Source organism: Tachypleus tridentatus, chromosome 10 (genome assembly GCF_004210375.1).
Source record: "Tachypleus tridentatus isolate NWPU-2018 chromosome 10, ASM421037v1, whole genome shotgun sequence".
Taxonomy (NCBI): domain Eukaryota; kingdom Metazoa; phylum Arthropoda; class Merostomata; order Xiphosura; family Limulidae; genus Tachypleus; species Tachypleus tridentatus.
In genome coordinates, this window is record NC_134834.1 from 140,511,010 (window position 1) to 140,526,800 (window position 15,791).

Below are 15,791 nucleotides of genomic sequence, written 5' to 3' on the forward strand. Positions count from 1 at the left end.
ATATACAGAGGGACTCACATTCTGTTATGATGAATGTAGCCAATTTATCAAGACAAGAGTGAAAAAGTACTTTCTGACAGCATCTGCCTTGAAGTATGATGAGTATGGCTGGGAGGTTATTGGAGACTTCAAAATGGTGGCATTCCTGATGGGTCTCCAAGGAGGCTTTACCAAGCTTCCCTATTACCTTTGCCTTTAGGACAGCAAAGACACTGCAGTGCACTACAACAGGAAGCACTGGCCACAATGGACCAAGTTCTCTGTAGAGAGGCACAATGTAACGTGTGAGCCACTAGTGGACCTCCAGGTGTTGTTCCCATCATTGCAAATAAAATTGAGTCTTATGAAACAGTTTCTCACAACTCTTGATAAGGAGTCTGCAGCCTTCAAGTACCTTCAAGACTTCTTTCCTAAGCTATTTGAGGCAACGGTCAAAGTTGGTGTCTTCACTGAACTGCAAATAAGGAAGAACCTGGAGTACACAGAATTCCTCAAGAAGCTCAGTTGGAAGGAAACAAAACTTGGGGCAGCTTTGTTGCAGTGATTTGGGGCTTCTTGGGCAATCACAAGGCCAAAAATTATCTGGAACTTGTTGAGGCTCTGGTGAAGAACCACAGCACAATGGGCTACAGGATGTCCCTGAAAGTCCATATCCTTGACATTCATCTTGATAAGTTCAAGGAGAACATGGGAACATACTTAGAGGATCAAGAAGAGTACTTCCACCAAGATATACTGGATTTTGAAAGCTGCTACCAAGGAGTATATAATGAAAATATGATGGGAGACTATATTTGGGGGCTGATACATGAAAGTGACTTACATTACAGTTGCAAATCTCGGAAAACTACTCACTTCTAAACATTTTTGTTTGTTTTTATATAACTTCAATATACATGTAAATCTTGATTCATATGTAAATGAAAATGTGCAAATTTGCCTGTTTTACATAGAAAATGGGTTACTTTCTTAATTTCATTATCCAGGTCACAAAAGCAAAGTTTGAAAGGAATATTGGCCATCTTCTGTACTTTTACAACATAAACAACAAAGAAATAACACATACTATCCAGGAACAAAATTTGTGTTACACGGTGTAATTGTCTCTGACATTTAATACTGTACCATTTATATTCAATAAAAAACCACAGTTTTAATGTATCAAATAATGTATTATATTAAATTGTTTTCTATACAACGAAATATCTACTATGCTTCAAGTTCAACTTCATTTCCATAAGAAACACATTAACAAATTTAGCTGAATTTTGGAAGGCTTTTATTGTATACTTAGCAAGCCTGAAATATTATGATAGTTATAAGACATATATTTTTACAACATATTATTATGTATTCTTATGTCACACAATTTTGGTACATCAAAAAATATTTAGTGCAGCAGTATCAGTGGCATAAAAAATAGGGTTAAGTTTCATGAACATTCAACAGAAAAGGACCCAGGTTGATACTATGTTTTATTTTGTATGTATGTTCTTTCTTTATTATTATAGAAGTAACTACAATATAAAAAGTAGAAACTATGTTCAAATAAATTTAGGTCACGTAAAAAAAATAATATAAATTTGCACACAGTATGCCCATGAGCACCATACAAGTACCACACACCTTACATAATCTGATAGGGTGATGCAAGCTACATAAATGATTTACACCATTTATGGTAGGAATACTAGTTAGATATGATTCAAAGGGCAGTGAAACAAAGGCATTTAAGTGGAAACAGATACATATTATTACAAGTTTTAAGCTATTTAGGATAACTGAAAGTAGTTTCAACTTAAAGTGTTTCAAAAAAGTAGAAAAGTGGAAAAGGCAATTTGGATTTATTTTATATATATATATATATATTATCATTGTTACATAACAAGTTAACATAAAAAAATTACAGATAAAATATAGTTTTATTGAAAATAAAAGTATCTGATATTTGGGAGGTTTCAGAGATTATGAAAATAAAATCTGACAACTTTCAGATGAAAAATAGTATTTTTAATCTTAACATAAAAATTGCTTTGATCTCAAAGCAGTCAACCCTTTGACAACAAATGATCAAGAAGAAATTTTAAGTAAAATACTTAATCAAAAATTCAGTTTTTTGCCTAAAAATGACTTTACTGCTTATTAAAAGCTTGCAAAATTTCATGAAGATAAATCTAAATATATAATAGAAGTTATAATATGAAAACTATAAAGATCAATTTGTAGTCAAAACAAAGGCAATTTTACTGAGCCTGTGGAGAGAGTGTTCATCATTTACAACAATAAAATATGTATGAATTTATTCATCTGAGACTTACTTTCTATTCTTTTTTTAAAACTTCTCAGGAAAGAATAGAATGTCTTAACAAACAGCAAGTAACATCTCACTTATAATCATACAATCCACTTTGCAATCAAAAGTATAGTTGGATTAGCTCCAAGTGTGGTTTCTATGCTTATTGCTGTCCTAAACACTATGTTGTGAAAGTTTACACACCTCCATTAACAGCATTGAAGGCTTTCTTCCTTGAAATGTTGTATCCTCTAACTCTTAATTGTTTAACTATCTTCCTAGGCAACCATTTTTTCAAGATTAAGCTATTGTGATTGAATTCAATACAAAATGATTTGGAATTAGCAATGTCTAAATATATCATTGATAAACATTTTACCAATAATGCTAAGCCTTCACCTGTGGCTACATGCTAATGCATTAGAATATGTAAATACTTCATGTGCAGTGCAAATCCTAAATTACTATTTTTCTGAGCAAATGCAAAATTAAACAAAACAAGATTCAAACATGTGTTCAAGATATAGGTTTAAATGAAACATAGGCTCAAATGTCATGTATACTCAGTTTTCAATGTTTCCAAAAGAATTTCAAATTTACATAAGTGTCTCAATACCAAGTTTTCTGTTAATTTAGCATTGCCAGGGAAACAGCAGTATGTCTGTGGATTTACAATGCTAAAAACCAGCCTTCAGTACCTGTGGTAGGCAGAGCACTGATAGCTCATTGTGTAGCTTTGTGCTTAACTTCAAACAATCTATCAATTTAATACTAGAAGAGCTGAAATTATTATCTGCAACTTCAAATTTCTTAAAACTAATTTTGTACATTAGTTTCATACAATTTCCATTTAAAATTATTTTTTGAAAAAAATGAAATAACAAATAGTACTTACAAATTAAAAGTTTCTTGTTACATTACCACATTCCATTTCATATTCTCAAAACTCTCAAAGTTTCACTGAAATCTTAAACAGATAAATATGGAAAAACCAGCATTAATTCACTAGAGTTCGTAAAAATACCTTATCAAGTCTATCGTCGGAATGGAACAAATCAGCAATGTCCCACGGAGATTTACCAAGTAAACCATGTTCTTGTAAGTATGCAATACCACGTCGCGGTTTCCTGTTAAAGCTGAATAACAGAAATACAGATAACAAGCCTGTCTACAATAATATTTTCAAAACACCTAATGGTAGAAATAGAATCAAATGAAATTACTAAATTTTTATTAAATGTTGAGTATTTGTTTGCAAAACATTATTTAGAACTATATATAATAATATCTGCATTAAACATGAACACAAATTCCTACTACTATTATTTTTATTAACATGACAATCAAGGAGTAATTTGTTAGATTTTGAAACTTCAAAAGAGTTCAGAATCAAAAGTACCTTGGTTTTCAAAAACAGCAGCCAAAACAATTAAACTATGTATTCAAGTACTTATATGAAAAGAAATAGTTTGCTAAATACACTGTTTTCTTTCAAAATACTTAAGTATTATTAATGATAAAAATTCATGGCAAATCAGGGTTTCAAAATGGCATATTATATGCTGCATTCTGAAAATATAATTGATCAGTGTTGGATTCCTCTTCATATTTTCATTACATGATAAAAAGTACTTAAACTTGCAGGTCTTTATGTATTTAAAAACAGCTGGTACAGGTATGGAAAGCACTAATAAAGGAGAAAACAACGTTTCAACCTTCTTCTGTCATTGTCAGGTTCATAAACGAAAGAAAGGATCACTGACCACATTTGAAGGCAATTGTATAATTGAGTGTAAAAATGTAGAGGGTGTGATTAGATGTTGAATATATTTATTAATATAGTTGTAGAGGTGTTCCTTTGTATTGGTTTATTTTGGGCTTGAGTTGTTGTACAAGTAAGGCTTCTTTAATTTTGCATTTATTTATGTTTGTTTCTGTAGTTAGTATTTGAATGTTTTTTATGTTTATGTTGTGTTTATTTGATTTGAAGTGTTCAAAAACGTGTGGTGACTTTTTGTGTTCTTTGAATCTGGTTTCCATTTTTCTACTTATTTCTCAAAAAAAACGTTGTGGCAGTTATCACATTGTATTTTATAAATGTTGGTGTGGTGTTTGTCAGTGTAGTTTTTACATAGTATAGACCTCAGTTTTGTGTCTGGTTTTTGAATAAATTTGGTATTAACTGGAATGTCATATTTTGTTACTAGTTTTTGCCAAATGTTGATTATTTTTCTGCTCATGTTGGGAATATATGGTATGTAGCAGTATATGGTTTCGTGATTTTTTTAAATTGTGAGGTATATTTACTTTTGTTAATTGATTTTGCTTTTTGTCTAGGTGTGTGTGTTTAATGTTTTCTACGGTTTGTGGAGGAAACTTGTTGATGAAGTATTGTTTTATTTTGTCTAATTTGTCATTAATTTTATCTGGTTAGCATAGCTTTATGGCTATGTTTTTTTGGTTTTTTAGTGCTTTTTCTACCCGTACCAGCTGTTTTTAAATATATAATTTTCTCTACAAGTTGGTTTTCTCACCATCACGAATTGTAACTTACAAGTCTATTCCCTGTTCTTTGATCTCTTTCTGTTGTTTCAAAACCTCAAACTGTTCTGGATTATCAGGAAGACACGTTAAGGCTACAGAGCTGCCACCATGTGAGCTGTTGGTAGAACTTAGAGAATTTGTACTGCCATAACTTGTCATGGTTCCTTTGCCCGAATCCAAGTCATCCAAATGTGATTTTTGGCGTTCCTGACCTACAACACAATAACTCTTAAGATATCTGCACAAATAATATTCTACAAATAATTTTATTTCAAAACAAATACCTAAATTGTTATAAATTGCTCTAGAAAGTGATTGAACACACAGTTCACAATTATGATAACTACTGTTTTTGATTACAGCTAGCATAGAAGTACATGTGGTAAATATTATCTAGTTTTTATAATGAAATAATTTTTTTCAGGTAAAACTAACTTCAGCATAAGTGTTAGGTATGTCCACTTTATAACTGAAGGATGAATCAAGAAAATTAAAGTAATTATGAAATTAGCTAAATGACTAAGTTGAATACTAAGAAAGCAAACAAACTGGAGAAATGATGTACTATATAAAAAAATTTTTACAATTCAATCAAAACATAAAAGTTTGCACACTTGTGTAAACCATTAGAGTGTCACTTCCCATGAAACCTGGGAATAAATCAACTTTTTAACTTTCAGGAAATGTTTGTGTTTTTCTTTTAGCAAAGCCACATCGGGCTATCTGGTGTGTTCACCGAGGGAAATCAAACCCCTGATTTCAGCATTGTAAATCTGTGGACTTACCACTGTACTAGCAGGAGAGTCAGGAAGTTTCCACTGGTCCTTGCTTAAAAAGGAATTTTCAGATTTACCCATAACAACTTGCGCTACCTACATGACTAGTTACTCTCATCTAACATAGTGAAGGTTGTAACCACAGGTATCCTGTGTTGCATATAAAAGGTTTTAGGGATCTACATTTAATTTTATCAAATTACTTTTTGTTTATTTTAAAACAAATTAGTATATAAAATCTTATCTAATAATCAATATGCTAACAAAATATGTTTAAGTTCTTAATTTTACAAAGTAAGATTTTTAAAGAAATCCTAAATTTACCCCAGTATGATGCATTTCCTCTAGGCATTCCCTTTTCTCTATTTTATCCACCACTTCTCTAATTACAAAATTCAACTTAAATTATTTATTACAAAATTATCATTGCTCAGACAAACTATACTTTTTTTATAGCCTTCAATCTTGTTTGGTTACACAGCCGTCAAACAGAAAATCAGACCCCTTTTTCCACACACTTCTGTCAGGATTTGTTAATAATTCTCTCTTACCCTCAATATCATATGTATAACCAACACAAAGCTACAACAGTTTATCATGCAATTATCTGTTCAAGAAACAATGTTATCACTTTCTTTTAGAACAACTTTCCTACAGGAAAAATAAGGATTAGCTTGAATGAATTTGTAACAGCTCTTGTCAGATGGTAAGGAAAATTTAGGGTTAAGAAAATAACAGATAAGTTTTCTATGTTCACCATGACTGGTATTCTGCTTAGGGTCACCATACTAATTTTGTTTTTATTAATGTCTGACAATCTCATAAATAAAATTTCTAATTGTTTATTGTTAACATAACAGTTTTGTTTTCACTGTGGCAAAACACAGTAAACTCACAAATCTAAAATGTCTTGTTAAGATGAAAACAATGTTTTTTTTTCACTACCAATAAACATGATAAACTAAAACTGATTTTCTGATTATGGGTGCTGTAAAAACTTTGTTTTTCATCATAAAATAATAGTATAAACTTAACAAATCAAATAAGAAACATTTCAGTATTGTTTTAATTTAAAAAGTATGATTAACTGGTTAATTATTAGGGATTTATCTTAAAAGACACAAAGGTTGTCTGTAGCAAAAAATTTTTTAAATTGAGTATAAGAAAATCAAAGAAAGCAAAGTAAAATATTTATAAAAGTAAAAAATAAAAATATGTAGTGAAAAATTTCTTATTTTTTGGTTTTTTTGTAAGATCAAACAATTTAACAGAATTAAAATGAACTATAAAAGCTAACAGCAAAATCAACCTGAGCAATGTCAAACCACATGGTAAAGTATGTCAAAAATGATGGCATCACTGGTAGTCACAGACACAGCATGAGAGTAAAACATGGTTGATTGTGACTTGAATGTCACAGACAGGTCAATCTCTTATATAAGATAATGATTTGCTTGTAAACTGTGGCCAAAGTGGAACCTTGTAAAAACAACTTCCTTCCTTCAGTTCCTACATAAACTGAACAGCCTAAAAACAGAAAGGCTTTAACTAGGAAAACCTTGTTCTTATGTTGCTACCTAAAATTGACTGCCAATTTCCAAAAAGCCTTGCCTTAATGAAAAGCCTAAAGTACACATAAGGGATAGGCACAGCTATGATATCAGACTGGTTTTACACTGATATCAATGAGTTCATTCCCAAGATGATGGGAATCCAGAGAAAATTAGATAAATGTAAACAAAAATAAGTCAGTCTTTTATTAATATCCCAAGAAAACTGGATGACAACTTACAGTGAAGGATTACAAGGTTTTCAAAGAACAAAGCAAGTCATTATAAATTGTACAATCAGTGTGCTATGCTTTTATATCATCCATGGCAAATGAAGTGGCACATAAATTAACAGCAAACACAAAGCAACAGCAAACCATAGTACAGTCTACAGTCACCTAATTTTGACCATTCTATAAAAATGGTAATTAAAGAATGGTTTGAAAGGTGTTCATAAAAAAACTTAGGGATATCAAACTAGTTTAAATGACTTGGAGAAAAATCTAAAACAAGGATGGCAACAAGCCATGAATAGAGAAAAGTGCTGATCATCAGATTCTGCAGTTTCATCCAATAAGAGATACTTTAGTTAACTATGCCTGAGTACAAAGATAAAGGTAAGAATAACAGACTGCCTCTTTGAAAAAGCATATTCCACCATGATAAAGAAACAATGATACTCTGGAATACCAGAGTAAATAAAGGAAGTTTGCAGCATACTGCAGCAAAAGTTATAAACATCTGAAGTAGAGGTTCTTAAGAGTCAGTATGCAAACTCTGGATCAAAAAAGTGTAAAAAGCTACCATGGAGAGCTAAAACACATAATAATGCACAGGTTCCAACATCCTGAAAGCTTAATTCCTCATTAAAACCATAAAACAATGAGCCATAGTTTAGCTTAGATCAAATGAGTATGTGCCAGATCTTCAACACACAATACCTGACTGCTACAAGAGATAGAAGAGAGGATGCAAAAGGACATTGACTCTAAATAGCTTAATGTAAAAAACAGCTAGTGGTCAAAGAGATGTTTGAAGAACATCATAAAATAACCCTTATCAATTTTCTACTCACAATTAACATCCACTTCACAATACACAATTAACTTACCAAGACTGGTTTGCTGATTAGGATTAACATATAAATCTTTACTCCATTCCACTTTGCACTTCAAAATAGATACAAGGCATTCCAGTCCTTTGATTCTCATAGATTTTTCCTGATTGACAGTGGCTCCTAATTCTAATGCTTGTCTGCCCTGAGAGTAAAATGTAATAACATAGCTAATTAATATACTTTTCTTATTTATAAAGACTAGAATGCATTGTTTCATCAGTTGGATACCCCCATTGTTAGCCATATTTTCAGCTATAAACCCCTTAATGTTCATTAATTTGGGCCACCTTAAAATATTTAAGTTGGTTCTAAATCCATATAGTAAACTAACACTGCAAAACAATCTCTATTATACAAATACGCTTTCAGTTTTGTTTTATTTTTTCATAAGTGAGATATATTCAAGTGGTTGGAAAATGTTCCAAGGAATATATATACTTTATATGATCTCAAGATCAAAAACTAAGCATCATTTATAATTACATTAGTTTAATTTATTTTCTCACACAACTACACGTCTAAATTCCAACTAAAACATTTAAAGTTGTATCACTTTTAATCTTGTATTAAGAAACAAATATTCTTATTTAATTTACATTGTATTAAAAATTTTCAACAATAAACAATTTATTAGTTAATATTTCATCACTTGTGCTTTTTTATGGTCATTTACGTTATATGAAACGTAATACAACATACAGTATAAATGCTGTATTCACATATATCATTAGAAACATAACATTTAATTCATCACAAGTGGTTTAAAATTAATTAATTCCAGATTACAAAAATACATTTTGTGAAAAACAACTACAAACGTCTAATATTGTTTTAACATATTTATTTCATTTTCTGTTCTTCCCATGATTTTTATTCATCAATTTACCTGAGCTATTTTTGATAAATCATTCACAAGTCTTTCAAATATGTTGGCTGCTGTCAAGTCACAGTCATAATTCACATAGATGTCGACAACACATTGTGCATCTACAAAACATGAAACAAAGGAAGTTGCACTTGAAATATGATAAGTGAATATCAAAAATCTTGAAAGTTTTTCAAACGATAAAATGCTACAATTGCTTAATATAATTGTAGTTCTGTTTACATATTTTCAGAGTCTAAAATTTGGCTTATATCAATGTTCAAACATTGCCCAATTTCTCAGTTTTATACTGTTTTTCCTTGTGTCAAAAATGTATTGTTAATAAATACAAATGCAACTTTCAAAATATTCAAATACTGTGCTTTACTTCATAATATAGAATTCCAGAGCCAATTTCTCATATTGTAAATAAAACTCTTAGTAAATTAACATTTAACCTTGGTTGTAATACTGTATTGTATACATATCTTTTTTATCCGAGAACTTCTAATTATACAGCAGAACACACCACATTGATACTGTTAACACTTGACATAAGAGCATAATCTTTAATGTAATATTTGCAAAAGTGAAGGTGTTTTCAACCCCAGCCTTTTAGTGTTCAATATAGTTAAAGACATAAATCAATCCCATGAAAGTAAGACTGCTTTGTGAACATATACATTTATAATCTACACTAAAAGAACTTTTCTGCTAATAAATGGGGCTTAAAGATGATTTGAAAACATGTGAGGTAAAGGTAAGCCAGTAGCAGTAGTTGTGTAAGTTTCTTTTATACTTCAAAGCCACAATCTTCAATATCAGGAAAAATTAGGTATACAAATATTTAGGTACATCTTTAATAGACTGTCCAAAAGGTAGTTATAACTTCATAATTAAAGACAGTGGAAACTGATTCCTTAACAACATCAACTTCATATTTTATATTTCTTCATAAAATCCATAATAATCACTAGATAAATGAAGTACACTATAATGTAAATTAAAAATTATTTTTACTTGCAAGTAGAAAAAAAAATCAACACTGAAATTAAAATACAAGCTAATATAAGCTAGTATAGTACAAGATAGTATGAATAGTAAACAAACTATTATCAAACTTATTTATTTGTAAAGTCAATAAAGGCAACAGACTTACTTCCTGGCTCAACAATGAATTTAATATTACAGTTCAAATACTAACACTATGAAATGATTTATGCATTCCTTACATTTAGAAATACTAAAACTATAACAGACATCTGTAAAATATCAGTTTAAATTCTTGCATTTTTAAGGCGAGTTTTTTTTTTCACTGTAACTTAAATATTTAGTTAAATCTGGTACTCATCTTGATCCCATGGTATCTACACATCATTTTGATTATAAATTTGTTCACTAAACAAAAAGCAAGGTTTGTTCACAGCATAATTTTCCTATATTGAAAATGTATTTCTCAGATACTTCCCTCCACTCACAAGATTAGCTATTCTTATCCACTTTCTTTTTTAAAAAAGGCCACAAGCCTTGTGCACCCCCTATGGGAATCAAATGATTCCATCATGTCTCCCATGGAAATCATCTTGCATCACTTCACCACCAATAGGAGATTGACATACATAATGCATGAAAACTCCCTCTTTATGCCTCTCTACTAAACAAAATTAGTTATTCTCATCCAGTGCTAGCTTCTATATGCAAACACTTTACTTTATACATGCCACAAGCCTTGTGCACCCACTAATGGAAATTTGCTGATTCCAACATGTCTCTCAACCAATCCAATCCTATTGATCAGGACCTTACATCCAGTATCAAAAAATCTCTATATGATAAATATCAACTCCTCCAACAGCAAAACTGATTAGAACCCTCTAAAAAGCAATAAAATTCTCAGCATATGATACAAGGGATAGCAAAAATTACAGAACTGGAGCAATTCCCCTTAATTCTACTGTGACCCACAACACAAATGAGGTATGACAGAGGAAATACAGACAACCATAAACATGTGTGAAAACTTAAGTTGATTGGTTCCACTCAAAATCCACCACCTAGACCCATGGTATCAACACCCACATGGTGGTAGAATGAAAGCTCCCAATCAAAGGGTGAAATGTAATTTGGTGTCTCACTCCTTTATGATTGTATAATACATATTGGAAGATATCACATCATCTGCCCATGGAACACCACCCCTCTACTCTACAACTGAATGGTTATACCCATCCTTTGGTGAAACTCATTCAGGAGGGCACAATCACACCCCAGCAGCTTGCAACTGGAAAGCAGTAAGGACTCCTATACTCCACTGGAATAAAAGAGAGATGTGAACATGTTGGAGAATCTGGAGTAAAATCAACACCTGAAACAGCACAATGGATGACCACAAAACCTTATTTTGAAAAGAAGACCATCCTGATTTATTCAATACAAGGCATGGCAAGGATTGGCAGCTAGCTATCCCCTTCTGCTTCACCCATGCTGTCCGTGAGTGGTACTGTATGGAATGGACAAGTTTATGAAGCAAGTGCATTGTGAGGTTATTCGCATACAAGCAATTTTGTGAAACACTCCATCCCAATGATGAACACTGGAAAGCCATGAAAGTTAAAGCACAAGTCAGTTGTACAGTGTGGATTTCTTATTGAAGAATACCTGGTTAGTCACCACTCACCACAGAGTTGGATTCATATAAATAATAAAGCAAGGGCCCCCAAAAGGAAACAAAAGTTTGAATACAAACTTATCCAGTCACAGTCCCACTGAAGCTTAAAGAACAACCACAGGCAGAAGACAAAAACCCAACAGAGAAAAACCAATATATGGTGTAAATAGTGCAAGATGAACATATTAGGCATTGTCCACATGCATGATTGTAGGATTTCCTTCAATGACCAATGAAAACAAGAAGTGGGGGAAGAGATATTAAATCTGATAGGAAGCTAAACAAATTCCAGTGGGAAGAAGACAAGGAAGAATGAGCCATCTGAATTAAACATTGAACCCAGCTAATGAGGGAAGAAGGAGAAAGATCACATACAAAAGAAGACTGTCAAGGGATAAAGAGTTGGGAACAGATACCAAGGAGAAAGCTATGCAGGCAATATAACAATAAAGGATACAGATCAGACATAAAAGTCTATCAAGATTTGAACACAGGTAGAAATAGAAGGAAGGGAATTGGGTAAAAAGCAGGCGTTACTCTCCTTAGCCACAAAGGTCTTTGGGAAGAAGGAATATTCTGGATACAGGAGAAGACAGGCAGTGTGGTAAAGTGTATGGGAAATAGCAATAGCAAATAAATCAGACCTTTAACATTGACATATTAAGAGAAAAAAATATTTTTAAGCATGAGGAAATAGGTTCAAACAGAGATAAAGTGAAGGAATAAAGGAACATCTTAAGATCCCAATCAGAAATAATACTAGCCAATCTGAGGGAGGCAATGAATCTGGAATGTTTCAACATGATATTTACAGGGGAAATATAAACTTAATGGTACTTGTAGTAATGAAAGGTATGAGAAAATGCAGTCTGATAACCCAATAGTGAGGAGACCAAAAAACCATGGTGGAAAAGCCACAAGAGCCACAGTAAGTCAATCAGTGGGAAATCTTAGGATTACAGACCAACAATGGAACACTATCCATTTATACTGATACACCACTGCAAATGAACATATAGAACAAGCCAAAAGAAAACTTATGCAACAAGAGAGACACAATCTCTTCTACAAGAACTGAATAAAAGCCAGGTGTGAATGACTGGATATAGAACTAGTAACTAAGTTTGACAAAGAAAGAAGAGAGACAAGAGAAGGGGAACTTGAGTGGAAAATTGAGGTTGTTGTAATCATGGAATCCATGTTTGAGCTAGCCAATAAGGAGCAATCAGGACTTGACATGGGAATGGTATGGATGAAAGGAACCACCCAATGAAGTAATCAGATGTGATGATAAACACAGGAAATTATGGGACTAATCCTGGCTGAAGGCATGAACAGCCAGAGAGAAAAGATGAAGTACCGGGGACCAAAATATGGCTAATTTGTAATTGAAGGCTGTAAAAAATGCATCTCATGTCTAGAAACCCCCACAGAGATCAAAGCCAATGGAATAGAAGAGGGATCTAATGACCACTCCATCAGATAAATGTTGTTGAAGCAGAAATGATGATCCATTACTAGACAGAAAAACTCAGAACATGACATGCAAATGAGATGAATGCAATTTAAAACCCAACAGACTACAAGAAGCTCAATGACATTCATATGTAAGGAGTTTTCATTGACAGACCAACAACCCAAAGCCTTTTGGTGATTGACCTATGCATACCAGCTCTGAACGGCTGTGTTCATGAAAAAATGTGAATCCAGACAAGAATGAGGAACCAGGACTCACGCAGACTTATTGGCCTTGTCCATTGATGACCACATCCCAGAAACAAAAGAACCTCACAACCAGAAAGGGCAATGTAAACTGAAAATTCCATGGAATGAAGTTACAGAAGAGAAGGTTGAGCTTGACTGAGATGAGTTTTAAAAAAAAGACATCTAAATAAACAAAATACTGGGTAGGAAAGAAGGAAGGACTTCTCCAATGTGATTACCCAAGCATCACTTGAAGGAATTGACAAGCATGACTGGCCAACTCCAGACTTAAATGAGGTAGAATAAGTTAAATGTCCATAAAATGGTGGAATTGCAACCCCAGATCATAAAGATGATGAGCAAAAGAAAACTTAAAGGGAAGAAGTAACTCCAAAGGGTAGAGTGCAAAATTGGTAAAATCACCCCATGATGGACAAATCAAAGATACAGATGACACTGTACAGATATGCAATGACAAAGTCCATCTTGGTCATCAAAGAAAATGCCCACTGTAGAGTGATAAATGATCCCATGTTAAACAAGGCAGTTGAATGAGCCATTTGAGGTAGAACAAAACTGATAACAGACTTCTAATTTCCAGTTTTCTTGGAAACAATAGAAACTCTGAAATCAATACCTAATGAAGTATGTAGAACACATCTGATGGCACACCGAGACAGCAGAACTTCAACCATCTCCAATAAACGACGACCACACATTGGATCCCAAGGCAGAGAGAAATAAATGAATATAGAAGACACAGGAGGAGGAAATAAATGAGATCACAAATCCTTTAGATAAAATAGCTGCCACATTGAGCTCCAGCTGAGACAAATGGGCATCAAGACTGGAAAGGGTAAAATGTTGATGTACTGATGCAACTCAAGCCTCCAAGGATTCAGGGATAATGCAAATAAGTAATGATGCAAAAATGGGACCATATGAAATCTTAAAGATTGTGAAATAAGGTTACATCCTGACCTAAAAAGTCCCAACAACAAAGAAACCATATATGCAAAGCCAGAGCTGAAAATGACAAACTAACCAATGTGAAGAAAAAAAGAGACAGGGTGTCACCAGAAAACCCCTCAGACATTTGGTGGAGCCCTCAGGGAGGAGATGGATGACAAAAGGATACTGCAGAAGAGTTGAGGATAAGAGAAGGTGGGAAAATTGGGCACAGGTCAGAGTTAAAGGAGATTTGGGAACTACCAATCCCAAACAGGTAAAACAGAAACAAACAAGTGTTCATCCAGAAAAGGACAGGATGTGAAGGTAGGTCACATAATGAGGAAGGAAGTGGTTCATAGGAACTATGGGCAAGGGATAAATTACACCTAATAAATGAGGTCCAAAAAAATCATACTAAACTGAATCCTCAGGAGGGCCATGGGAAGACAAAAAAATCAGAAGTGGGAAATAGACAAACCTGGAAATAGAGGTTGTCTCATACAACATTCAATCTCCATAATGCTAGTCATTGGCATGATCCACAATACAGTAATATGAACTTTGGAATTCTTCATCAAGAAGAGTTAACCAAACCTGAAATTACAAATAACAACATGACTGTAAAAAACTGTAATTCAATAAAAATAAAGAAACGTGGAAGTAATTTAAATGAAAACCACTTTGTGATTATACTAAAGCTAAGCAAGAAAGTTGAAACAAAGGAACACTTCTGAGCTCAAGGATTGCAAAACAACTGATAATTTAGTAGAGGCAAATATAGTCATGTGTCACATGAATATGTCACACTCCTACTGGCAAGAAGTAACGTGATTATTTGCATGTTAGAATCATTTGATTCCAACAGGAGTTGCAGAAGGTTTGTGGCATGCACAAATAAAATTTTTCAAATACAAAGGGCAGTACTGGACAAAAATAGATAATCTTGTGAGAAGAGGCACATACCATATTGAAATTCTAATAAGCTTCTCTCTAAATATGCATCTTTATATACTAAGCTAGTACATTAATCTATTGCTACACTGAGATACACACACACACAAACTAAAGTATATATACCCAAAGATCACATATCATAATGTTAACAAATTATTAAAAATTGTGAAACCTTAAACGTTCTTTTTACTTTAAAAAAACGAAAAACAAATGATTGTTAAAGACTCAGTCAAAAATCCAGTAAACAGATGATTAGATTACAGATACATAAACAGGTGTGAAAACACCTCAAACATCTAGACATTACATCACAAAATGTAATGGTATGACAAGTGTCAATGATTTCTGGGCTATGAGTGCCACTAAAGA

General features: G+C 32.7%; 1 protein-coding gene across 2 annotated transcripts in view; it reads right to left on the reverse strand.

Annotated features, from left to right (window-relative positions):
• The window catches only part of Sec71 (ADP ribosylation factor guanine nucleotide exchange factor Sec71), a 104,204-nt gene that overhangs the window by 49,054 nt on the left and 39,359 nt on the right, over nucleotides 1-15,791 (reverse strand). For both annotated transcript variants that reach the window (XM_076464039.1, XM_076464038.1), the window contains exons 11-14: nucleotides 9,167-9,267; nucleotides 8,275-8,422; nucleotides 4,848-5,049; nucleotides 3,318-3,429 (exon numbers count right to left, since the gene is read on the reverse strand). In XM_076464039.1, coding sequence (XP_076320154.1) covers nucleotides 3,318-3,429; nucleotides 4,848-5,049; nucleotides 8,275-8,422; nucleotides 9,167-9,267 — 563 coding nt within the window. The remainder of the gene's footprint in view (nucleotides 1-3,317; nucleotides 3,430-4,847; nucleotides 5,050-8,274; nucleotides 8,423-9,166; nucleotides 9,268-15,791) is intronic.